This window comes from Euwallacea similis, chromosome 1, assembly GCF_039881205.1.
Source record: "Euwallacea similis isolate ESF13 chromosome 1, ESF131.1, whole genome shotgun sequence".
In the NCBI taxonomy this organism is placed as follows: Eukaryota; Metazoa; Arthropoda; class Insecta; order Coleoptera; family Curculionidae; genus Euwallacea; species Euwallacea similis.
Window position 1 is genome coordinate 8,134,782 of NC_089609.1, and position 26,138 is coordinate 8,160,919.

The 26,138-nt window shown below is 32.0% G+C and overlaps 2 protein-coding genes across 3 annotated transcripts; one reads left to right on the forward strand and one right to left on the reverse strand.

Annotated features, from left to right (window-relative positions):
* Nucleotides 1-12,726, forward strand: LOC136408279 (deoxynucleotidyltransferase terminal-interacting protein 1). Of its 2 annotated transcripts, none has more exons than XM_066389172.1 (6): nt 1-19; nt 6,634-6,746; nt 7,226-7,432; nt 10,412-10,636; nt 11,167-11,395; nt 11,466-12,726. In XM_066389172.1, exons 2-6 carry the CDS (start codon nt 6,690-6,692, stop codon nt 11,999-12,001), a joined length of 1,254 nt encoding a protein of 417 aa, XP_066245269.1. In that variant the 5' UTR covers nt 1-19; nt 6,634-6,689; the 3' UTR covers nt 12,002-12,726. The 2 variants fall into 2 exon arrangements, with proteins under 2 accessions (XP_066245269.1, XP_066245277.1); XM_066389180.1 differs by lacking the exon at nt 1-19 and adding an exon at nt 110-132.
* On the reverse strand, nt 12,661-25,382 carry Idh (isocitrate dehydrogenase [NADP] cytoplasmic). The gene is made up of 8 exons (XM_066389231.1): nt 25,216-25,382; nt 17,633-17,812; nt 17,412-17,556; nt 17,127-17,351; nt 16,175-16,317; nt 14,276-14,422; nt 13,977-14,160; nt 12,661-13,888 (listed from the first exon to the last, which is right to left on the reverse strand). The coding sequence occupies exons 2-8, from the start codon at nt 17,792-17,794 to the stop codon at nt 13,668-13,670; spliced, it is 1,227 nt and encodes a 408-aa protein (XP_066245328.1). The 5' UTR covers nt 17,795-17,812; nt 25,216-25,382; the 3' UTR covers nt 12,661-13,667.
* Nucleotides 25,383-26,138: the final 756 nt, after the last annotated feature.

Genomic DNA, 26,138 nt, shown 5'->3' on the forward strand with positions numbered 1-26,138 from the left:
ATTAGCCCTACTTTTTCCGGTGATTATCGCTGGTCACCCCAAGTTTTTGCCACCGATATTTACGATTTCTGATCTCGTCAGAACTTCTAATGGTATCGCGATGGGTGGCAAGAACAAATTAAGGTCAATTAAGTAACATGAGGATAACCTGCAATGGAAAATCAGCAATTACTGATTAAAGATAAGTGCATGTCCATGACTACCAAGCCACTTTGCGTGTGTTATGTGTGTTGCTTCGAGATAGCGGAACGCAAATGGCATCATTATTAACGCCTTAATCAGTTGATGATTAAACCCCCCATACCTGTACAGTTCTTATTTTCTTGACATTATCAAACTTAAGAGGTCATAGCAAAAGCAGTGTCTGTGCACCATTTAAAAACAAGGCATGTTACTCGGGCAGATTATAGATCTCGTCTGCGACTCGGTCGCAAACTCGTCTCGTAGCTATTTCCTATTAGCCTCGTGACGTAACATTAGTATTATATTAGTAATATAGTTACATTACAAGAATAATAAGATGCACGATGCGAGCCGCAGGCGAGGCTAGTAGTTTCGCCGAGCAAAGCAACACGCTTCCCTTTCGACTTGTCTATAATGTTTTGCTTACAACTCCCTGGTGTTTCATTATGACCTAATTGGAAATTTAATCCTAAAGACCTCCAGAGATGACTTGAGATGGGAAGTTTTCTTCTTACTCTGAAACAACGCATATAAATCACTGGTAGTTCTCATGGAAATGCCCATGCATCACTGCGTAACATGTGAACACTGCTGCATGATAATACTATGTAGCAATATGAAGGTTCATTACATAACACTCCTCTATGATTGCTGAGCTCTGCTACCGGTTATTCTAACGTTATTTGCAATGTCCTGATGTAGGAGTAGAAAAATTGTATATAGTTTTAGAGGTCTTTTATTTGCATTGTGACGAGTAAGCTGTGAAATTTTCTAGTGTATGTACAGTGTTGACCCGTATATTTAGATAACACCTACTACTTTTATCATAAAAAAAGAGAAAAACTTTAAATAAAAAAGTTATAGAGTTTATCCTAAATCTTCAGAAAATGTTACGTAACACAACAGATAAATATTGCAAAGTTAAAAAATTACACAAAGCCAATAAATTTATAATAGAACACCCTGTATATTTTATAAAAATTGAATAGACATTTTTTTCTTATTTCAAAAATATACAAGGTGTTCTACAAGCTCTCTGACAAATTCCGACAGATAATAGCTGGGTTAATTCTAAACATTTTTTCTTAAATGAACTTAGGCCCCTTTCGTTTTTGCATAAAGTAACAAGCATTAAAAAAATATATTTCCATATTTCAATCAAACGTAGGCTGATAAATAAAAATTACGATTTTTATGACAGAATGATAATTTCCCGAATAAATGAATAGGTCAACAAGGTCCAATAGCATGGCCACCTCGTTCCCCAGATCCGAATCCTTTGGATTTTTATTTATGGGGACACATGAAGCAACTTGTCTATTATGTTGAAAACATCGAGGGTCAACAGTTAATTGAAAAAATTCAAGATGCAGTTGATCAGATAAGATAATCCAAATTTGATTCGTTGGGTGCCGGAATCTTTAATTCATCGATGTGAGGCTTTCACTCTAGCCGAGGGATTTCGAACAATTTTTATAGCCTTAAGATTTGTTATTCTTATTTATTATAAATTTTATTTGTTAATTGTTAATAAAGTTAATTAATATTTCAACTTTAAGAATATTGTAACTTCTGAACAAAAATAAATCGGACCAATGTTCATTAAAAAAAAAAATGTTTTAAATTAACCCAGTCATTATCTGACAAAGTTTGTCATAGAGCTTATAGAACACCCTGTAAAACATGTTGAAATTTGGTTTAGTCTTTTTCGAGATATTTACATTTCAAAATCGGGATTATACAGGGTTATTCACGTCATGCTACACGGAATATTGTGGCTAAAGTATTCAATATTTCGAATTTTTCTTTTTTGCGATTTATAGAACTCATATAGAGGTACAATCTCAAATTATTTTACTTTTATACAGGGGGTTGTAAATAAGTGAAAAATATCAAAGTTATGTTTTTTTAAATGGAACACTCAATATATTAGTACCGTTTTAGGTTCCTTGAGAAAAATAAATGTAAGTTTGATTAAGGTTTACCTACCCTAAACCTTAAGGGTTTTGAAATAATTGAAATTTTGTAAAAATGTAATGCAAATTTAAAAACTTTGCTTTAAAGAAAGTTTAAACTTGAGTAAGTCGAAATTCACATCAAGCCTCAGACATGAGGCATATTTCATGCCATAGTCATGAAAATTTAGATATCTTATACAGTGTGTGCAAAAAATAAATTGGAAAATGTATTTACTTTCAAGGGAAGTTGACAACTCATTCCAAAAGAGAGTCCAATTGTGTATAGAAATGAATGGTCATTATTTCGAACAACATCTGTAAATTTATTTAATCGTTCTTTCCTCACAAAATTAAATTTTTGCCATTTTTTTTATTTATTATTAGATTTGATTAAATATGAAAGTTGTCTTGTAAGTTACCCAAATAATATTGAAAATATCATAAATAAAGAATTATCCGAAAAAAGAACGCACAAATATGACTCTTTATATTGACATTTTAGATGTCACCGTGGCAACTGATGCAGAAAGTAATAGGATTTTCTACTTTCTTTAAAAATCTTAATTTTCAAGGAAAACTTATATATTTAGGTATAGGAAAGTATAATAGTTTTCGATCGGTAATATTTCAATCTGAAACTTGGAGTAATAAAATATAGGGTGTTCCATTTAAATTAAGCAAGTTAATACCCTTGAAAGTAAATACATTTTCCAATTTATTTTTTGCACACACTATAAAAGATATCTAAATTTTCATGACTATGGCATGAAATATGCCTCATGTCTGAGGCTTGATGTGAATTTCGACTTACTCCAGTTTAAACTTTCTTTAAAGCAAAGTTTTTAAATTTGCATTACATTTTTACAAAATTTCAATTATTTCAAAACCCTTAAGGTTTAGGGTAGGTAAACCTTAATCAAACTTACATTTATTTTTCTCAAGGAACCTAAAACGGTACTAATATATTGAGTGTTCCATTTAAAAAAACATAACTTTGATATTTTTCACTTATTTACAACTCCCTGTATAAAAGTAAAATAATTTGAGAGTGTACCTCTATATGAGTTCTACACATCGCAAAAAAGAAAAATTCAAAATATTGAATACTTTAGCCACAATATTCCGTGTAGCATGACGTGAATAACCCTGTATTATTTTTTGAAATTGCTGTTCCCATGAATACACAAGTTAACCAAACATCATTAGTAATTATTATTTGGTCGACAGTCACATTTTCTTCATTTCATTCAAAAGACGGGTTATACAGAAGAAGAAAAATTAAAAATAATGAAGTATAAAGAAAGAAATCAAAATTTAAAAGATTTAAGAGAAAGGGTCCAAACAAGTATCGATTCATTAAATTAACATTGTGAGTTAATTTGTAATGCTTTGTTGAAATTAGATGAAGATTACAGAAAATGTGTTGAAAATAACAGCGGACGTATTCAACACTTGTGAATTTTGTATTTTCGTATATTATTTATTTAAAAAAATATTTGTTTTAGTTACATGGTATTAAATGCAATTTGTTTATGTTAATTCTAAATTACTTTATTATTTCCAAGATGAAAATAGTAAATAATTACTAATGACGTTCGATCATTTGTTTATTCATGGCAACTGCGATTTGGAAAAACAATATAATCTCGATTTTGAAATGCAAATACAGCGAAAATGGCTAAACCAAATGTCAACATGTTATACAGGGGGTCCATTAAACATATGGCAAAGATACAAGCGGTTATTCCCTGGACATTTTTAAGAATATTTTGTCCTTTGATGATCTTTGAAAAGTCTCAAGTAAAGTAATCATTGTGAGATCCACCTATGTAGTCATTTTCAATAGTTCTTATAAATTAAGAAGCTTTACATGGAATATTTAGTAATAAAATGTTGTTATTGTCGAAAATTTTTTTCGTTCTGTGTCTTCGGAGCAAAGAAGCTTTTCAAAAATAATCAAAGGACTAAAAAATTTTCTTAGAACGGTCCCGGGAATAACCCCCTGAATTTTTACTGTATATTTAATGGACACTTTGCATACTTTTGATATCAAATAAAGGTCTATTCAATTTTTATAAAATGTACAGGGTGGCCCATTTACAAATTCCACATTATAAATTTGTGGGGTTCGTGTTCTTTATAACTTTGCAATATTCATCTGTTGTGTTACGTAACATTTTCGGGTGATTTAGGATAAACACTACAACTTTTTTATTTAAAGTTTTTCTCTTTTTTTATGATAAAAGTAGTAGGTGTTGTCTAAATATATGGACCAACTCTGTACGCGATCACTAAACTCGACGCACCACCTATTTTTTTCATAACTGGATAGGTATAGCAAAAAAAATATGTTATAACATTAAATAAGAGAATGAAACAAAACAGGCGCTCTATAAATTTATATGTAGGAAGCGCCGCTTCGCTGACAAAACGTTTTTTTCCAAAAACACCTTTTTCTTTTTCAAATTTCAAAGTTCGAAAAATTATTCGGTGGTATATACTATAATGGCCTGTAGACAGGGAACTTTTAGTACTTGTTAATGTACGCTAGAGTACCGATTTTGATCAAAATGTACAAAACTTTTCAAAATTATGCACGAAAAATTATTATTTTTAAATAAACTTTGAAAATAAATCGGTCTATTTTGACTTGAGGTAATTTTTCATCCTTGATTTTTCGAATACCCTGTGTTAATAATGATTGTATTTCATTAACACTAGGTAATCCAAACACTGGATAAACTGCATTTTATATGATGATCATTAGCGCAAACACGTTTTATCTAAAAATTGATGGTTTCGGAAATAAGTTGTTGAAAGTATAAAATTTTACATTATTTGAGGTCAGAATAATTGCAAAAAACGAATTAAAATTTTAATTTTCAACACTGTATTTCCAAAACCATCAACCTTGAAATAAGACATGTTTGGCTCAATCAAGTAAACGTAAAAATTGAATAAAACTTTACTTTTTTATTACCATCTCCCGTGTGTCCCTTAAAACCAACGAAAAGGGGCCATCTTGTATATACATTTTTAGTAAAGCTTCTAGACTGCTGTATGACCATTGATACCACGTACATATGTATTTGTTTGGTAATCGAGTTTTGAGTTCTTCTAAGGAAATTTTCTTATCCTTATTGATGCTTTAAATTTACTTATTATTTTTTTCACATTAATCAAACATATTTTTGAATAAATACTCTGAACGATTATTTCAACTTGGTGCAATATAGATGAAATTGTGCACGAATACTTTTTTCTGACCTAGATTGCGTACATGCATGCTGCCCTGAAATGTATCGATAATTTTCGATACACGAGTTACATACATTCAAAGGAGAACTTCATGAGCCAAATGCTACATATTTTTTGCACTTTCATACAATTTCTCACTCGTAAATATTGACAAATTTTGTGGCGATAAGATTTGCTGACAGAAATCTAGTCGCCATAAAATTTTTGTCAGTCATATACTGACAGAAGTTTTGTCATGACAAAGTCTCTGTCAGTGTCTATTACTGTAGTTGCAATTGTTACTTAATAATGGAAACCCTGATTTTTAGTATAGAATAGACGCTGAATTAAATTCTCAAAGGAACCTACCACAATCAAGGACATTTAAAACCATGGAAAATAAGCGATCAGTGTGATCTTGAAAATGAATATATAGGGTGTCCCATTAAAATTTTTGCACCCGTCTTATTTTGAACTACAATCAAAATATTAGATATTGTCGCGACATGTCAATTTTGTTGTCGAGTGGGGCACATTTTAGCGTTAAATACAGATTCAACTCTCCTCGTAGGAGTTCATTCAACTTTAGAATCTCAAATCTCGCTCTAGGTCGAGTAACACCTCATTTGAAATGGTTTTTAATTCTGATTGTCAGCATGTAGTTTTTTTTTAATTTTAAATCACCTGTTAAATAATAAACCAACGTAATCCACAATTTTTAAAGCAGATACAGGCTGATCAAATTGCGGTGAAGTTTGAGGTGGCTAAGTGTAAAACCTTCCCGCTTTCAATTTATCAAATTTGCAACCACAGCCACCCCTTTTTTAAGTTTATTTAGCAGTAGTTCAGTTTAAATGAAAAATTCCAAAATTTTCAATTATTTTCCATGTATATTCATATTTCAATGTATCTAAAATTGAAAAAAAAAACATGCTGACACCCAGAAGTAAAAACCCTTTCAAGTGAGGTGTTACTCGATCTATAATGTCATTTGAGATTCTAAGGTTGAATGAACCCCCACGGAGGGGGTTGTTTTGGTGAATTTACATTTTTTTATAAATTTGCGCGAAAATGTGTCGTCTAAAACAAAATCAACGTGTCGCAGCAATTTCTGATATTTTGACAGTAATTCAAAATGATTCGGGTGCAAAGTTTTCAATGGCACACCCCGTATACATTAATGTTAAAGCGTTCTTGTCTAGCATAAATTGTCTCGATCCTCAAAAATTGATTTATCTCAAACCTTGTTTTTTAGGTACTAACGGAACCAGCATCAGATTATAAAAATTATAGAAAACACTATACTAAATAATGATACCACCAATAACGCCAGGACAATCCGATATTAAACAAAACATGGTAGGATGGGTAAGTATGATCGCTAAATAAAATCTTATATCAAGTTCCTGAGGACGAAATACCATGATTTGGCACATTTGATTTTAATTCAAAAATTCACGATTTTTGAAATGTATTTTCTGTAGTATACAGGGTGTTTCAGAGTTAACTGCACATACGCTACCAGGGGTTAGAACACTTTACCATGATTCAAATTTAACCATACGTCGTAGGTTTCGAGAATGAATCGAGATTTACCTAAGATATATGAGTGAATTTGAATTAGGGTGAAGTACTCTAACCCCTGATAGCGTATATACAATTAACTCTGAAATGCCCTGTATTAAATTTTCACATTTTCGGCTTATTTTTGTGTTAAAGCTTCCAGCGCTTCGTCATCTGGGACGCTTTAGATATCCTTATCTTGGACACAACATCTTGTTACTTTATTACCTTATGTTGTAGACAATTGATGCTAGTGTTAAATACTGAAAAATATTTTCTTCCAGAAAAACACTTTCAATATGAGACAAATAACACTCCTCAATCTTGCGAGTTCCAACATGGGAATTAAAAATGGGGCAAGAATATCCGGTCAAAGTCAAAAGAGAACTTTTGGAATAACAAATGTGTCAAAGTCTTTGGAGTTGTTGAGGATGAATTTACAAACCGCTATTAACAAGGACATTGATAACATAATTAAAAAATATCTGGATGTAAGTTCTTTTACACATTTTCCCTCTGAAACGATGTTAAACCCGGAATATGAAGTTGTGTTCAAAGGGAAAGTTTTCTGTGTGATAAGTCATTTAACGAATGAGTGTTAATGGAGTGATTAATAATGGAGACGTGTTAATAGTGGCCGAAATTATTAATCGTCCATTAATGTATGCAAAGGTTGCAACATTTTTCTTTCAACGATATCAAAAAATACAGGGTGTTCTAACGAACCCTGCATTTTAGGACCTCTTTTGGAAAGATATCGATGAAATAAAAACGTTTTCTGATATAGTTCCTGTCGTAGAATCCAGTGGTGTAGATTGATTATTCAGCACCACATGGTCTAGCCTCAATTAACTATTAACAATATTTTTTTTAATGGGAGACCTTAGAGACATCTTGCCTACAGCTCTATAAGAATATAATAATTTTACGGCTGTAAGGTTTTCTTAGGTATTTTGAATCGTCTGGTATAAAGTAATAGAAGAATTAAAAAAAAAAAAAAATTTAATTTTTATTTTTGGACACCTGGCAAAAATTATTTAGATATTTTGATTTGCCTTGAAAACTTAAGATAGAAATATAGAAGTCACTCTAACTTAAATGGACTAAATTTTTAGCCTTCACAATTTCAAGTAATTTTGAATAAATTAATTAGAATTTTGCTAGGAAATTATCAACCCAACCAAATTTTGAATGTTGCTTAAATGTAACAAAATAAAATGCTATCGGGAATTTTAAGATTTTAATCTATTTTATATACAGGACGTTTTATAACTTATCAGATAAACTTCAACTGTATATGCACTATTACACAAGAAATTAATTTGTCAAAAAAAATTAATGAAAGTCCTACATTTAATTTAAAAAAAAAAGTTTATTTATTTTGTTCTACAAAATTGTTTGCAATGAATTGAAGGCAAGCTTGGGCCCGTCGAATTCAATTATGACACACTGTATCTTACGATTATAGTTCGAATGTTTCCCTTGCTTGCTGCTTCCGACGACACAAATTATTGCTCGCCGTTATAATCCGGTCTCGCAATTCGTCAATATTTTGAACTTCGGTACGGTAGATTTCGTTCCTTAAATGTCCTCATAAAAAGAAATCGAACGGATTTAGATCTGGAAATCGCGTAGGCTGACTTATTGGTGCACCCTGTCCGATCCAGCGTATCCCCTATACTTGAGTAAAAAAATTTTTTACATCTAAATGAAAATGTGAAGGGTGCTCTATTGTGCATAAACCACATACGTTTGACAAATGGACTCCTTATATAACTGCATATGCGGTCGAAGTTTCTCTGATAAGTTGCGAAACACCATATATATTGTATATAACTATAGAAAATACATATGTATACAGAAAAAAATGATATAAATGAGTCCAAGACATTGTTAAATGTTTACTAAAATCGCCGCTTTCTAATTCCAACCAAACAAAAAACAGCACGTACGCTCTACTTTGTTATTTCCCGACAACTAAATTAGGATTATACATTTTTTTTAATCGTTTGTCGTTCATACTAACACAGAAAAACATCTCGAAGATAAAGCCATTTAGAGCAAAAAAAGTCATGTAATATTTTCTCGGCAGCTAAATTATCTGCTACTTAATTTTATGCATACGTGAGGTACAAGAAAGTGAATTGTCTTGTTTGTTTACACAATTTTTTTAGGGGCGTTTAATAAGAATCGTTCTCGGAAAAGTGTTTTACGAGTTTTACGAACAAAGAATATGCTAATGAGGTCTTGCTTTATGACTTTGCTAGTGATGTGTTTGAAGAGCAATTTGACCCTACATTTATTTAAAGTAAAACTATGCCATGTTATATTTTCTTTGTATCAACCAAATATTCTTTTTTTTTTAAGTGATAATTATATCACTATTTGATATTATTATCGCATCACAACTTAATCTGCCCCTCTTCCCTCGCATTCGAAAGCCTACTTTTATAATCCACAAGGTCTACAGCACGTGCAATTTTTGGTGGATTTTCTTGCGTACATTGTTGTATTTTCATTATCAATTCCTTTCCGGAATTGATCGCTTGAAAATACTCTTTATTTTAAGCAACATCGAATATAAAAATCCAGAAATTATGTTACGTTAAACTGTGCAGAATAGAAACCAAATATTTCTTAAACTATTGAAAATTGGACTTTTTTTTGTGACTTTTTAGTTGAAAATAAACCGTATAATCATGTCCTAAAGTATCTTCCTCTCTTCATAGAATATCTTGTATCTATAGAAATATATACAGGGTGTAACATATCATCATGGATATATTTGAAGGAGTACTAGTACTCTAGAAAAAAAAACGTTAGTACATGACCAAAAATCCACCATTTTCGATGTACAGGGTGGCAAAGTTTCACATTTTTTATCATTTTGTTTTCGTTTGGAGTTATGGTTTTTTAAGGAATTTGATTAAACGTTATGAATTACTTGAGATAGTTGATAATTGAGCCAGATGATTATTTTTTTGCTTATTTAGCATAGATAAATATTTTTGCAAATTCTAAGAAAATTCTGAGAGATACGAAAATACTGCAAGAGATTAAAAAGTTAAGGAATTGAAGAAGGAATTTAAATTTGGTATCAGAATTCATACACTGTTCCAGAAAAAATATACAAAGCATAAAATAGTACTTGATTCAAAAAAACATAACACCCTGGATATGGCTACCGACGATTTTAACATTTTGTTTTAGAGGGTATAAAAGAAAATAGCTGTACGAAATTTTAAAAATTTAACTCAAAGCATACGTAGAAAAAACGCAAAACACGAAAGAAAATATGAAACCTTGCCACCCTGTATATTTAAAATGGTGCATTTTTGACCATGTGTCTATTAGCATTTTTAAAATTATTTTTCAGAGTAATATCACCCCCTGGAATGTCTCTATGATGACCCTTTATAGCATATAGCTACGTTTATTTGTTGTTCCTACGAAGTGTATTTCATTTTTAGAAATTTTTCCAACCAGCGTTAATTAATATTAAAAACAATCTAGGCCAAGACAGCGTGACTGAACAAAATATTCGAGATGTGTGTAAGGAAATATTAGAACAAGCAAAATCAATGTATGTTGCTCCTATCAAGCAAGTGGAATATTCAACATATGACTATAGCAAGAGTGAAGCCGACTCTGAAAGCAATCCATGTGAAGTAACTTATACAAATATAGAGAAAACTGTAAGTAGTTAATCGGCCTAAAAAGTATGTGCTTTATATATTTACTTATTCAACATGTTGGCTTTGACTGACATAAATCTAATTTATTGCTTCATTTTTTCATTATTATGTGTATTATTTTGTATATATTTTTATTAAATCTTATTTTATATCAATATACAACCAAATAAACGAAAATCAGATTTACTTGCAACTCTCAGTTTCGCAATTTTACCTGCTTTATCTTCATATACAGGGTGTCTAAGCTAAGAATGCATTGCATGGGAATGCAGGGGAACACCAGGTACCTAACACACGCTTAAATGGCAGCTGATATGATTTTTGTTGTAAACAGCCAAACTTTCTATATTCCAAGCTATGAAGTGGCGTGTTTTGCCTGTTTAGCTACTTCATAGCTAGAAATATTTGGGCGTGGGAACACCCCAACAGTTGCACAAGTGTTTAGCAGTTCCTTGAAGTTATGTATGTGCAGAGTGTGGCCAGTGTGTGTACCTTAATGTTCTCTGTTCTATTTTTTCTCTCGAATCTAGAACCATCCTTTGCATCCTACTTTGAAAAGAAAAGAAGCTGATTTGGACATTGATAATTTATCATGTCCAGTTATGATAAAACGCAACAAACCAAAACTTTTGTCGAATTACTATAACGATAATTTGGGCTGCAAGTTTTCATTAAAAAGAGATGGGCCTAAGTGGAATCCCGAACGAATAAAACGATACACGTCTTTTATAATGGGATCAAGAGCAAACAAAGTTTTGGGTATGTCATTTTCTCTTTTTTCATTCTCATTATTCCATACTCACGCGATGTAATGCCTTTTTGAATTTAGGATATGGCCAAACAAGAGGAAGGCTGTACGTTCGCCATCCGAACTTACTGCGCTACTGTGGCGACCAAGAGGATAAAGAATGGCTTCAATCACAGAACCTTCTGCCCGCTAACGGAGGTAAAATATACATCATGCTTCTGGAAGATATCAAAGAGCTCACAGAAAGTGATGAGTACAAGAACAATCCCAATTTACAACTTCACGAGCTTCAGGGATTTGAAGCGCCGGAATTCATGAATGCGAAAATAAAAAATTTTCTGGAATATATCAAAACTGAGAAAAAACTTATGGCGGTACTTGATGTAGATGACCATGATGCGGAGGGTCCGCCTCCAAATGTAACAATAACTAATGAAACAGTACTGGCACATCCAGGGGATAGGGTTGATAGAAATATATGGAGGACGTCGCAGCTTAGGCAACAGATTGATTATCCTAACATGTCATCCGATATGAGTAGCCTTTCCAGCTCTGTCATTTCAAGCATATTGGCCGGGACTTACACTCACATAAATACGATGAAGAATTCCAAATAAGTTATCTTAGAAACATGTGCTTCCAATTTTCGTCTTCGGGGTTTTTAGAAGTTATTAACTAATGAAGTAGTAATTTTCACAATTTTCTTTTGTTTTGGGTTCTAATTATGAAAAATATATTAAATCTGAATATTTTTTGTTTCTCAGTAGTAGATTTTCAAAATCAAGTTTTTTTTATGCAAGTAAGGCGGATCTAATTAGTTATTAAAAACCTAAATATTTATACCTACATACTTAAAAATCTCAAATTTTGTTAAAAAATAAACGAGGCACAATGCAACATCACACAAACTAAATTCAATACAACTCATTTCATTCTATTTTTAAAGAAATTCTAAATAGTCCTATAATAGTTGAATTAAAAAATGTCAACAAATACAAAGTGTCCATTTTAAAAGTCAAAAGTTGGGGTTACTCCGGTCAAATCGTAAAATAACATTCAAAACTGCCCGAAAAATTTTGTAATGTTGTTTTGTATAAGTAGTCCAATTTCAAATTTCATTTTTTTAAATGAAATAGCAAAAAAATTACAGGGTGTACTGACTTTTTGTTGTTACCCAGTATACTTACGTTAATGAAAAACACCATTATTCTGTATATTCAAGGCAAACTCTGTGAAATGTAGATTCTCCTCTTATATATTATAAGTAAACGAAAACTTGGTTAGAATGACATATTTGTAATATCCACAGTATTTATAATTCTTTCTGTATAAAATGAATCATAATGTATTACAGTATATCCAGGAGATTCAATGCTTATTACCTAATCTTTCATTTGTTTGATTCTACTTTAATTTTAAAATTAAAACTGACAAATAAAAATATTTACAAGATAAATTTTATTTCTTCAATAAATCAAAACCTATTGGCGAAAATCAATAAAAAATCAATGCTCCCATCGATGGAAGAGTTATAAGCTATAGAAAGTCAGTAATGATTTTGACAGCATATTTAAAGCTTTACAAATTTAATGCATTTATTACAATAATCGTTCAAGTTTACACTTATCTAATAAATGTCATTTTATGTTCAAAAACAGATATTTTTAAACCTTACAACCCTACCATAAAGTAGTAATAAAACCGTAAGCAATACCAAAACCATTATAAATAGTTGATACAAATGTATAAAGCACCGTTTAGAGTAGTATTCATCTAAACTAACCACTAGATGAAGTTGGCTAAAAACTTACCTAACTTTGATTAGCCATAATTTTGATATTTCTTTGCTGATGTCGGATTTCATAGATCATTCATTGGTATTTGATTTTTTTGCAATTCCTTCTTTCTGTACGGAGTATGAATTTAGAAGTGCAACATTTAAAATGTTTAACCCTAAATTTGGGAAGTTTTAGGGACCCTAGAGTCTCTGTTTAGATGTTGGATCTATATCTTGAAACATTTCTAGATTTTTTTTTTAATATACTGTGCTGGTACATCCAATTTACATTTTAAGTATGGTATTTTTTAATTAAATAATAGCAAACACCATTTGAACCGCGAGAAGGGATACTTTCTAATGGAGACGCTTAACACCAGCGGCCTACAAGGAAAAGTTCATGAAATGTATAAAATCCAACATCGGCAAAGAAATGTCGAAGTTACAGCTACCCTCAGTTCGGTAAGTTTTTGGTTATTTAAGTACTTTCACAATTTAGACCTGAGTCAAACAGAAAGCGCTTTTTTCAAATTTTCGGCTAATTTATCAATAAATTCGAAAGTTTCTAAATAATGCGAGCGTTGCACCTTACTCATTCCTTTAATGCAAATGGCTAAATCTTTGGTCATAAAACCGGATTCGATTGTGTCCACACATACTTTTTCCAGAGTGGTGGCGAAATTCGCCAATGCGGAATTATTGTCCAACTTTGCTCGATGAAGAAGGCCTAAAAATATATTAGGTAATGAAGGAATCATAACAACACACTAAGACTTCAGTTAGCGATAAATATAAAAAGTCAAATTGCGCTCTACCTTGTGTCCATGCGAAAATAGAGGCGATAGGATTGGTAGATGTTTCTTTGCCTTGCTGGTACATCCTGTAATGACGAGTCACGGTTCCATGAGCTGCCTCAGCTTCCACTGTTTTACCGTCTGGACAGATTAGTACTGAGGTCATAAGCCCAAGTGATCCGTAACCTTGGGCTACAGAATCGCTCTAAAATATAGAACGTTGCATGAAAAAATGTACATACTAATACAGTTTTTTTTTAAATGAAAGAAATGAGTAAATACAGTATACCTGAATATAGATACATGAATAACTTTCTTACCTGAACATCACCATCATAATTTTTGCACGCCCAAACAAAACCGCCTTCAGATTTCATGGCGTAAGCCACCATATCATCGATCAATCTATGTTCATACCAGATTCCTTTAGCTTCATACTTTGTTTTAAATTCTCTATCATATATATCCTGAAAATTATTTATTTTTAGCGAATTTGACTCTTAATATGATCAAACATTAAACGGTTCGTGTGTGTAGGTACACCGTTTATTGCGAGAAAATGCAATTTTCGGGAACGTCAGGCCCTGTACGTGCTATCTTTTTAATCATCAGTTTCGGGTATTCTTTAAGTATATTTACTATATTTCTTCCGTTTTACAAACATAAAGGAGTCATTAAATTTTCTATAAAATTTCATGAACTTCACTAAGCAACACTTTCTGCTTCATGAAAGATTATTTTTGAGGAGTTCCCTGCATATGAATTTTGAATATTTCTGTGAGGTTTCTGGAAACCTTCATTATGCATTCATTCATTTGAAGGAGAGAGTTACTTCCATTGAAAAGAGCAAAGCTGCAGGAAACTTCCAAAATGTGGAATCGGAAAGTCTTTTTGTGCAGTGAATTTTAAACAGACAATTTTGTGCTTTAAAATTGCACATTAATATTTAAATAATTCTTGATATTATCGACTGGACGAATATTTCCAAACCATACTTTTGAGGAGTTTACATATCTCTTTGCGGAAGGAATTTTGAGCATACTTGAAAGACTTAGAGGTTTTCTTTGGAGTTAGTTGAAGTAAACGAGCGCAATTTTATTTTAAATGGAAAAATCTGAGGCAATTTCTCAAAATTAAGAGTGTCCATCACAAAATTGTGAGCATTCTTGGTTAATATTGGAAGTTTCTTGGATGTGTGAATCAAGTGCTTGAGTAAAGCTCCTTTTTCAGACGAGAACATCTAATTCTCAACATTTAGATTCTTTCCAGGAAGCCTTGAAATTTTGAGGATCATAAAATCTCTTCACTTTTTTCACCAAGAAATGCTGTTTTCCCTATATCACAAAATAGACTTCTAAAATGAAATTTCAAATGGGGCACCTATACTCACAGTAAGTCTTTAATTAGTTTCAAATATTTTATATGAAATAATTTTTAATTAAACTATCTAATAATATTTCTTATCTCATTTTATTTGTGAAAAAATGAAATTTGAAGTGGTTACCAAATAAATTAATCTCACTGATAAATATAATAACTTTGATTATTCACGTCTACAGAAAACCTTTAACCGCACGAGTAAATTCGTATAATAGCCAAATACGTGTGAAAAGATAATCATTCACTAACGTATACTTTCAAACCACTTGTTTTTACTAGATACTTGTAAACAACACAATGCAATAAAACCAAATTTGATAAATCAGTCGTATTTGAGGATCAGAACAGAAGTTTTTCATTTTTAGAAAATGTTGAACAATGTTTCAACTCTTCATGATTCAGGTTTGTAAATTTTTAATTTAAAATAAATACCCTCTTATTTACGTAATTACAAAATTATAAAGACATTACATACATGATTTTGAAATGCAATTATGATAAACAATATTTTTCGAAGGCTTTCTTATCTCAAAGTCGAAGAATGGTGTAATAGGAATGCTGTAATCATCTAAACAAATGCAGTTTCATCAAACGCGCGATGTGCCAGTAAAATTCCAGATAAATTTTAAGACATATCGAAGAGGTAGGGGTTCGTTTTCGAACCATTTTAATCAAAACTTTCCCGCACAATGTGTGGGTGTGTATGTGTGAAAGCCACAATGTACTATTAAGTTGTCACCTAGATTAAACCCCTATTTAAATAAGAAAAAATGCCATTAGGTAATTGTTAAGAATTTTCGAATGATTCTCAAAATTAAAAATAAACATTGCCTACCTACCTGAAAAATGTCCTTAAACCTTCCATCGTACTTCTTCAAAATAGTATTTTTAGTACTTAAATACAAAGGCAAAGTTCTATCCAATGCATAATTGAATGAGGAATATGCAAATGCAATAATAGATTCGTCAGTATTGAACATGGCTAAAAAATATGTCATAGTAAACATACTGATGGTGCAGGAAGGAGTTGCCACTCATATAACTTATGTAGTTAAACATATGAGGTTGTCATTGTAGTGTCAATAATATATTCGTAACTCGTTTTCCTGCACGAAGGCGATGGGCGCACAATTAAAAAAAAGTTAACTTTAACGTGTCAATGTCGATTTTTCAGTTTTTTAAGATTCGTGTAGAGGGTGCAAAAATCTTTCATTTGATGTGCTGTATGCCCCATATTTTCTTCTAAAATTTTGAAGGAGCGTCACCAAGCCCTAGAATAGCCCCCTGGAAACATTTGTTTTGACGGAAAGCTCGTTCCCTTCCTTATAAAATAGATGTGTTCAGCTACTTTCTCGTAATTTGAAAATTACATGAGTTAGAAGAGTATTACTCCTTCCTTCGCCGTCCTGTATAATGTATTTCTACATAGTGTAGTGCAGTACAACATTATCAAACATTATTTCAAATATGTCTTATATCTCCCATGCCATCACCAAAAATAATAATTCTCCAGAAAAGCTTAATACTTTTAACGTCATTAGTGAAAAATAATTTCTGTTGTTTTTCCTTATTTACAACTGGTAAATAGTATGCATCCATGTAATTTTCTATTCTATTTTTCAACATTCCAATACCTTATTGTTCTCAGACTATCCGACCTTCAATACTCTTCACAGTTCATTCAATATTTCGGAGATATTTAACTTCAAATATAAGCAGCACGTTTTCATTACGCATTTCAAAGTTGCGACAGTTTAATTTTCCTTAAATTTACGTAGACTCATTACTCACCTAAAGCAACACCTGGACCCTTGTAATCATACACAGTATTGGAGATGGTTTGTCCATTTTTGCCTACCCAGGTCAACTCTAATTTTCCAGCCCCGGGAACCACAAAATCTGTCGCCTTATATTGATCACCATGGGCATGTCTTCCAATCACAATTGATTTTTCCCAACCAGAGACCAACCTTGGAATATTCTTGCAGATAATAGCCTCTCTAAATACCGTTCCTCCTTTTAAATTAAAGAAAATATATGTACAATTTTCGGGCGTATATTTACAGTTAGTTATACCCAAAATATTTCTGATTGTCCCATTAGGGGACTTCCACATCTGCTTTAACTTAAATTCTTCAACTCTCTTTTCATCAGGTGTTATGGTGGCACATTTAATTCCAACATTGTACTTTAAGATAGCTTCGGCACAATCTATAGTGACCTAGAATAGAAAACAAAAAATTAGCACGCCATAGCAATTTGCACCAACTTCCAGGACGCTCTGTGTAGGTGCTCACCTGATCGTTAGTTTTATCCCTGTTTTCGATTCCTAAGTCATACACTTTAAGATCAATATCTAAATGGGGTAAAATTAGTTTGTCCTTAATTGCGTCCCATATAATGCGAGTCATTTCATCCCCCAGAATATCTACCACTGGTCCTGCTTGGATTTTGCCCATTTTACTACGTACTTAACTCTGGAATGCATTAAGTTTAAATCAAACATGTGCACGAATACAGGAGAATTAGTTTCACACTTTACAAAAAAACTCACAGCCTTGATATGTTATCATACAAATTAGATCGATTAGACGTACCAATTAGATCATCGAAATAAGATATTGGGTGATTGCTGGAAAACTATAACTATGAGAAAAAAGGCTGATTATGAAAGTCAATGGGGCATACAACTAAAATAATATAAATCGTTATTTTGAGAGTCGAATGTGGGACACCTTGTATAGAAGGTGTTTCAGAATAAGTTTGCTAACTGTTTACTATAGGTTCCTGTGACCGAAAAAACAAATTAAGTTCATACGAACATGGCTGTTTTCGCTTTCTGTCTGAAATACAGGGTGATAAAAATATATTATTTTTTTAGTTACGCCACTGGAATTTTTCAAATAGTGCATGATAATATGCGAAAAAGGACTGACAGATGCATCCTTGAAGGTAGAGAGCACTTTCAATACTTTATTTAATTGTCCCTTTGTCCATAACGTAACGTACTTAATGTAGTCTTGTTTTAATATTAGTTAGCAAATAATGTGCTTTGCCCATGAAAACGGTTAACGTTATGAAAAATATTTAAGAAACCTTTTTTTTCACAGAAATATGAAGCATTCAAAAAGTAATTTTTATTTTCTTTAAATCAGTGGCGTATCAGATTTTTCGTTTCAAATGTTCAGGGTCGTATCAATGGGGACATCACTGGTGAAATTAAAAACATTTTAATCCCCTTCAAAGATGTGTCTCTACACCTATATTAAACTTCTCAATTTTTATAAAAATATTTAATGCCGGAACGGACTTATTAGCAAAAAAACTTTTTTTAAAAATTATCACCCTATATTTCGGAGAAGGCGAAAACGGATCCATTTTCATATTAACTTTATTTCTTATATTAGTTGCAGAAACCTACAGTAAGTAGTTCGCAGAGTTATTCTGAAACGCCCTGTATAATGAATAGGCTCGAAGAACGCCACAGTTACGTAAACTAATCATTAACTTGAAAATAGTTTAATTTTTAATTAAACAAAGATGTCAAAGATGATAACAGGTTTATAGTAAGAATGGGAATATGATTACCTTGAAATATTGAAAAGATTGTTATGATGATATTGTATTGCACTCATGACCGAATTTAAGTAGATGCTAATGGTATTTAAATATTGAAAAACATAGCTAAAAAGACCCTATTTCATTTACACGCATTTTCATACTTTGTACCTGGCATTTAGCTTTTCTTAAAATATGGCTCTGAGATTTAAAATTGTTCCTTCAGAAAAATAAGTTTAATGTCGGTATCTGCCCCTCTTGAAAATATTATACGCCTGTGTCAGTATTCTTCTGATATGCTGAACTATAAGGACAAGGTAGAGGATGAAATAAAAGTACTGTATGTATTTACACATGTATTTCTAGGCATTTCATAAATTCTTTCCATTAATTGGTATTTAGTCAGTATTCATCACACTCATTGGGGGTCAATAAAATAAATTTAAATGTAACAACCACTGGGCATGGGGTAATTCCAGGAGAGTTGGACCACTTTTTTTTTAAATACAGTATTTTATAGAATATTTAACCGTTCTAACCTATCGAGACAAAAAGTATATGCATAGTAGTCTTAATAGTATTAGTATTTAGCAAAAGCATTCTTAAAGTAGATCTGCAACTCTTCCTTCAAAATTTCTTTCACAATCGTATTGTTTTTAAATTTAATCGGGTTCAAAATGGAGCGCCGAAGTCCAAAATTATATAATTTTATTGGTACAGTAAAACTTAATTCTGACTATTCACATAGAGAAACTCATACATACTATAAAAAAACTTCATATTAAGCGCAACTGTTCCATGTTTCATCGATCCCCTAGGCTCAAACAGAGATGGTGTACCTTATTCCTTTCCTCCACAAATGTTTCCGCAAAAATTTTGCCCGATTTAACGATAGGTCTGACCTTGACAAAACCATTTTACGATTTGGACTTTTTTGGAAATACTATAAATGTTCACCATTTTTAGAATAAATTTTTCGTGGCGATTCAGAGAAAAATACTTTATCGTCTCACTTTCTTCGATAACTCGAAGTAAACAGCTTGCGGCCTATTGTGGATAAATTTGATCATTGTAATAGGAGAAAATCACTAGTCAGTTCGACAGGTTTTACCCGTATTCGGCTCACGCGGAACAGAACGGTATGGGATTGAGGGACCACCAATTATTATTGTTGAAAAATATAAGTAAAAGAAATCAAGATATTTTTTGATTAATTGAACATTTATGTACTAGCAAAAAAAAAAAAATCGCAATACTAAAAATATTACACCTATTACCTCAACAAATCTTAAATTTCAAATCTTCACTTTGATTTCTTCTTTTTAGAATTATTTTTATTTTTATCATGTAACACACTTTACTGCTTTAATGGAATTTTGCAAAGCTTCAGTATTCCAATTTCCTCTTGAAACCATATCTTTTCTTCTGTAAAGGGTAGGCATATTATCTAACAAAATACATATTCTGAAAAAATAAAAATCATGTTCTTTAATACAAATAGCAAAATAACTGAAAAAACATCTAAGATTAATTAACATCTTGTACTTTTTGGGGTCCATCTATCCCATTTTATTTCGGTCTAGTTAATGGGTGACATGAACCACTTCATATTTCCTTACTTGACAAATATTTGTTGCACTTTTTTGGGTTGGAATGGTTCCAAATAATTATTTTACCTTCCCCCTTAATTATAAGTACAAATATCTTATCTTTCGATAATCGCACAAACTATTCTATCACTGTTAAATAATTTTAGACATATCAGTACATAAGTAAATAAATTTCACCTTTTCAATAAAGCACCAAGTTTTGTGTTTTGACACACTTAATCACGTTAACTACCCTATACAGGATGATTCAAAATTCAGTACAAAGAATGTAGGGGCGTATTTTTATGTCAAAACAACACTTTTTTCCTATAAATATGGGTTCACAAATGCTTTTTTCAATGTACAGAATGTTAAAGTATTGTCATTAGCAAAATTCATTGCAGGCTATGACTGCGTAGCTTGACAACACTATGCGTTGTCTGTAGAACTTGTTAAAATTCAAAGACGGCTTCAGATCGAACGCGCCGCGCTGAGGCGAACTACGCTCGGCGCAGAGTAGCGCTGATTAGCATAAAATGTTAAAAAAAAAAAATTGATTCTGTGCTTTCTTCCAGTTGACCCGCGTACATTATTTGAATTAAAATTAATGGTTACTTAACTCTAAACCGTATAGACAGAGCACCTATTTACAATCCCGTCCAAAATAAATGTGCACAAACACATGTTTTTCTTTAATATGCCGACATTTGACGGATCGCGTTCGCTGTTGTTACAGAATTGCGCAATTTGGCGCGCTTTAGCGCAGATTACCGTTCAAATCTAACGCGCCGCGTTGCGCAAAGTAGATTTTAACAGCGCGGCGCAATCGGTCTGAAGCCGTTTTTAGGAACGATGCAGGCAGAAAACATATTATTACCAGAAAACAAAATAAAAAAATATACCTAAATTTATTGAAATTTAACAATAATGTTATCTAAACAATTTTGAAATTATTACAATAAATGCTGGAAATTCCCTCCGCCTGAAGCGATTCACTCGTCTTCTCATAGACTGCCTTACTCGCTCTAAAATTCCAGGAGTACTCTAGCTGTATGAAAGGCATCAACAATACGTTGACGAAGTACCTGAATGAAACTTAATGGCCCTTCTTCATCATAAACTAAGGCTTTAACATAACCTGATAAAAAATACACTCACTTTCACATGAAATACACCACCCAGTAATAATAATAATTAAGTCTTGTAATTTTGGCAAAACAATGCTTCATAATAGAGTATCAAATGATCAGACTTTCAGTAAAAAAGAAAGAATGCTAGTGGTTTTTTTGTCATCGACCTATTAGATTTTTTATTCAATTGTAAATAAATAAAATAATATTTACATGGAAATATCAGTTTATTTTGTTGTTGAACTGTGAACAAGACATCTCAAAATGCCCCCAATGAGAGAGCGTCGAAATTTTTCCCACGTTTCGGATTTTGATAGAGGGCGAATTATCGGCATGAAAGAGGGTGGACTTTCTTTTTGTGAGATTGCCCGAAGAATGAATCGGAACCATACCACGATTGCGAGAATATGGTCTTCGTGGTCTGAAGAAAGGGTTCAGCGACATCGTCCAGCTGGACGTCCTCCCCGTAGCAGCAATGCACGTGAAGATCGACTTCTTAGACGGATGGCCATTGGTGATCGATTTCAAACAACAATGTCTGTTGCAGTAGATTGGATGGGAGCTCTAAATCGTCGGGTGTCGATAGCAACAGTTTACAGAAGAATTTCGTCTTTTGGCCTGCATTCATACCGCCCAAATCTACGACTGCCACTAACCGCCCAACACCAAGCTTCCAGATTGGCCTGGTGTCAAGAACGAATTGATTGGAATCATGAGTGGAACAATATCGTCTTCAGTGACGAGTCGCGATTTTGTTTATGGATCAATGATGGTCGTAGAAGAGTTAGACGATACCGAGGTGAAAGAAGAAATTTGCAATTTTCTGAAAGGCGCCACACAGCTTTAACACCTAGTGTTATGGTCTGGGGTGCGATATGTGTTGGCCGAAGATCTTCTCTTGTGTTCGTTCCAGGTACCCTAAACGCACGTCGCTACATTGACAATGTTCTAAGGCCAGTATTAGTACCTTTCATGCAAACTTTACCAAATGGCATTTTCCAACAGGATAATGCAAGACCACATAGTGGGAACATTACTCGACGATACCTGGAAGAAGCACAATTGGAAATACTGCCTTGGCCTGCACGATCACCGGACCTATCGCCCATCGAACATCTTTGGGATATGATGAGTCGCCGTCTTCGAAATTTACCGAGGCCTCCAAACAATGTGGATGACCTACGACATCATCTTGAGGTAGCATGGAATGAAATACCCCAGGAAGATATTGATCATTTGTTGCAAAGCATACTGCGAAGAGTACGTGCTTGCATTGCCGTACGAGGCGATGTCACTTATTATTAATTTTTTCATTATCAAATGTTGTATCTTTTAACTGAAAGTCTGATCATTTGATACTCTATTATGAAGCATTATTTTGCCACAATTACAAGACTTTATTATTATTATTACTGGGTGGTGCATTTCATGTGAAAGTGAGTGTAGTTTAGTGAAATACAATCTTGGGATCGCGGGGGCCAAGCTATTAGACCCGCTCTACCAATCCACCGATTTGGAAAGAGTAGGTTTAAGATTTAAATGAACGCACACTGTTATGCGAAAATGAAAAAAAAATGTAAATAATTTAGAAACCAGATAAAGCGTTCTAACTTTTAGCTAAACCAAATTGTCAACAAAATCGACATAAAACAGATAAAATTGTCAAACTACGCCTACTACGAATTTTGATAATGATAGTTATTTAATAACCATATATCGAAAACTAAGGATTTGCAGACCCATGTTTATAGAAGAAAGGTCTTGTTTTGACTTCAAAAATACGCCCTTAATTTTTTTGCACTAAATTTTGAATCGTTCTGTATTTACTGCAGGCATGCATGGCTGCTAACTTATAAAGGCCTAAGAGGACAACTTGAAATTTCAATCTTTTTTCTTGGTTAATTTTGTGCGTTTTTTTCTTCAGACTTCAGTCTTAGTAATTGTTTTTTTACACCAATATAATAGTTGATATGTACCAGGGCTCAAATTCAGTTCTCTGACAGCTAGCTGCTCAAAACTACTACACTCTGGGAGTATAAATTTGTATTGTATATACAAGGTGTTTCAGAATAAGTCTGCCACTGTTTACTGTAGGTTCTTATAATCAAACTAAGAAATAAAGTTTCAACCAACATGGACCTGTTATCACTTTTTGTCTGAAATACAGCGTGATAAAAATAGTCATTTTTAAAGTTTTTTCCTGATAAGTCCATTCCGACATTAACTATTTTTATGAAAATTGGGGAATGTAAAACAAATACAGAGACTAATCTTTTACAAAGAAAAAATGTTTCTAATGTTACCAGTGGCGTTCCTATTGACGTGAGCCTAAATATTTTAAATGAAAAAATATGATATGCCACTGATTTAAAAAAAGTAAAAATGATTTTCTGTATATTTCATACTTCAGTTAAAAAAAGGTTTCTTGAAAATTTTTCATAATATTAACCATTTTTATAGAAAAAAACAAAAACATAATAACAATCTGTAACTGAGAAATCGCATAATTCATTTAATACAATAAAAAATACACTAGGAATTTTTATTGTTGTTGAAAAAATTGCCGAGCATACATTATTATAGGTGGAAGACAATATTTTTAATACCCTATTTAATTGTTTTTTTATAAGAAACGTATTGTATCTATAATTTAGTCTTGTAGTTTTGATATTAGTTAGCAAATAATGTCTTTTTTTCCCTGAAAATCGTTAACATTAAGAAAAATATTCAAAAGACCTTTTTGTTCACAGAAATATGAAGCAATGAAAAAATTATTTAAATTTTTTTAAACCAGTGGCATATCATATTTTTCTTTCAAAATTTTCGAGGTTGTATGGGGCTGCCATTAGTGAAATTTGAAATATTATTTTCCACTTAAAAAATGTATCTATACATCTATGTTATGCTCCTCAATTTTCATGAAAATATTTAATATCAGAACAGACTTATTAAGAAAAAACTAAAAAAATTATAATTTTTTATCACTCTGTATTTGATACAGGAAGCAAAAAGAGATCCATGTTTGTATAATTTTTTTCTTATTTCAGCAACAGGATCCTATATTAAGCAATTGGCAGACTTATTCTGAAACACCCTATACATTTTTTTATTTCAAGTCATTGATTTAGAATTTTAAAATTTCTTTAAAATTTAGTCATCTCATGAAATTTAAAAATGTCCAGTTAATATCAGAAAATTTTAAAATTTTGAATTAATTTTGTATTTATGTTACGAAATTTTTAAATCTCAACTTCATCTTACTAAGTTGAAGTTTTAAAATTTTGTGTCATTAAATCAAAATATAAAAAATATATGATATTAAGTAAAAAATTTAGAATGAAATTCCATGTTGCTAAGTTGGAATTCTAAAATTTTGATTTAATGTGAAATTTAAAAAATATTCATTTGAGAAATTTCAAGTATCCTTGTGATTAGAAAACTAACATTCTCTTAATTTTCGGGAAAAAAAATTGGTCCATCTCGCTTTAAGGGTCATCTCTCCGGAAATTACCCTATAAGTGGGTACATCCCAAGGTACACCTAAGTAAGTATATACTCATGCCAGCCAAAGCACTTTCACCAAGCACTGCAACAAGGACTTACCACTTAGATAATTAACGAATTAACTTGCACTATAACCAACAACCACTACTGGATCACAAATAATAACAGAATTCAGTTCAGAAGTGTTGAACCGAAAAATTTTCACAGTTAAACTAATTATTACTTATGTAAATGTAAAGTAATGAAGGGAAGGAAAAGCAATGTTTTTCCTCATACAGCAAAAGCAAACTACTAATGTTAATGAAAAATTTTAATGTTCAAAGGTTTCCATTGTTTTTCGAGAATATTCCAGGTCAGGTTGCCAGGTGATGTGTTTAATTTCCCCAGATTTTTAGCATAAAATTCCGCATACTTCCCTAGGTAAGATTTATTTATTATTTTGAGAAATAACAATAAATACCTATATTTAATAGATTTTAAAACATACGCCTCAAAAGCTGTATTTTTGGTCAATATAAGTATTAAATTTAATTCTATTGATTTAAAATTTCCAAGATACCTACAAACAAAATGTAACTTTTTTTCCCCAATGTCCCCATAAATTCCCTAGATCTAGAAAAATTTTTCTAAACTTGGCAAACCTACCCAGATTAGTTTATTGCTTTTTTTTATCTATCTATCTCTGTTCTGTTCGCTATCTTTGCTTTAGAAATGAATAGGAAATAGAGATGTTCCATACGAAACGATACTTTGATGAATTAATACAAGATATATCATCGATTGTTCGTACTTTGAAGGAAAGCGGTCAATTACTTAAATTGTTGAAGGGCTATTAATGAGATCCTTTAATAAAAGAAGACGAATATCTTTCCAGCAAGTCCAGTAATGATTCTTTATCAAATATTGCAACTGAAACAAAAGAAATGGTAATTATAAATATCAATGGTCGAAGACAAGCATTATAATTGTCTTTAGAATGATTTTACTTTCCAGCTGCGTATTGGAATGTTCTCATCATGAAA

Excerpts from the sequence above, each read along its gene's own strand:
- LOC136408279 (XM_066389172.1), top strand. The coding sequence starts at position 6,690 with ATGATACCACCAATAACGCCAGGACAATCCGATATTAAACAAAACATG. Across the intron at positions 7,433-10,411 it reads TAATTAAAAAATATCTGGAT|AAATTTTTCCAACCAGCGTT; the intron begins GTAAGTTCTTTT and ends TTTCATTTTTAG. Across the intron at positions 11,396-11,465 it reads AAGAGCAAACAAAGTTTTGG|GATATGGCCAAACAAGAGGA; the intron begins GTATGTCATTTT and ends TTTTGAATTTAG.
- Idh (XM_066389231.1), bottom strand. The coding sequence starts at position 17,794 with ATGGGCAAAATCCAAGCAGGACCAGTGGTAGATATTCTGGGGGATGAA. Across the intron at positions 17,352-17,411 it reads GACAATCAGAAATATTTTGG|GAGGAACGGTATTTAGAGAG; the intron begins GTATAACTAACT and ends TTAATTTAAAAG. Across the intron at positions 13,889-13,976 it reads TATTTTCGCATGGACACAAG|GCCTTCTTCATCGAGCAAAG; the intron begins GTAGAGCGCAAT and ends ATATATTTTTAG.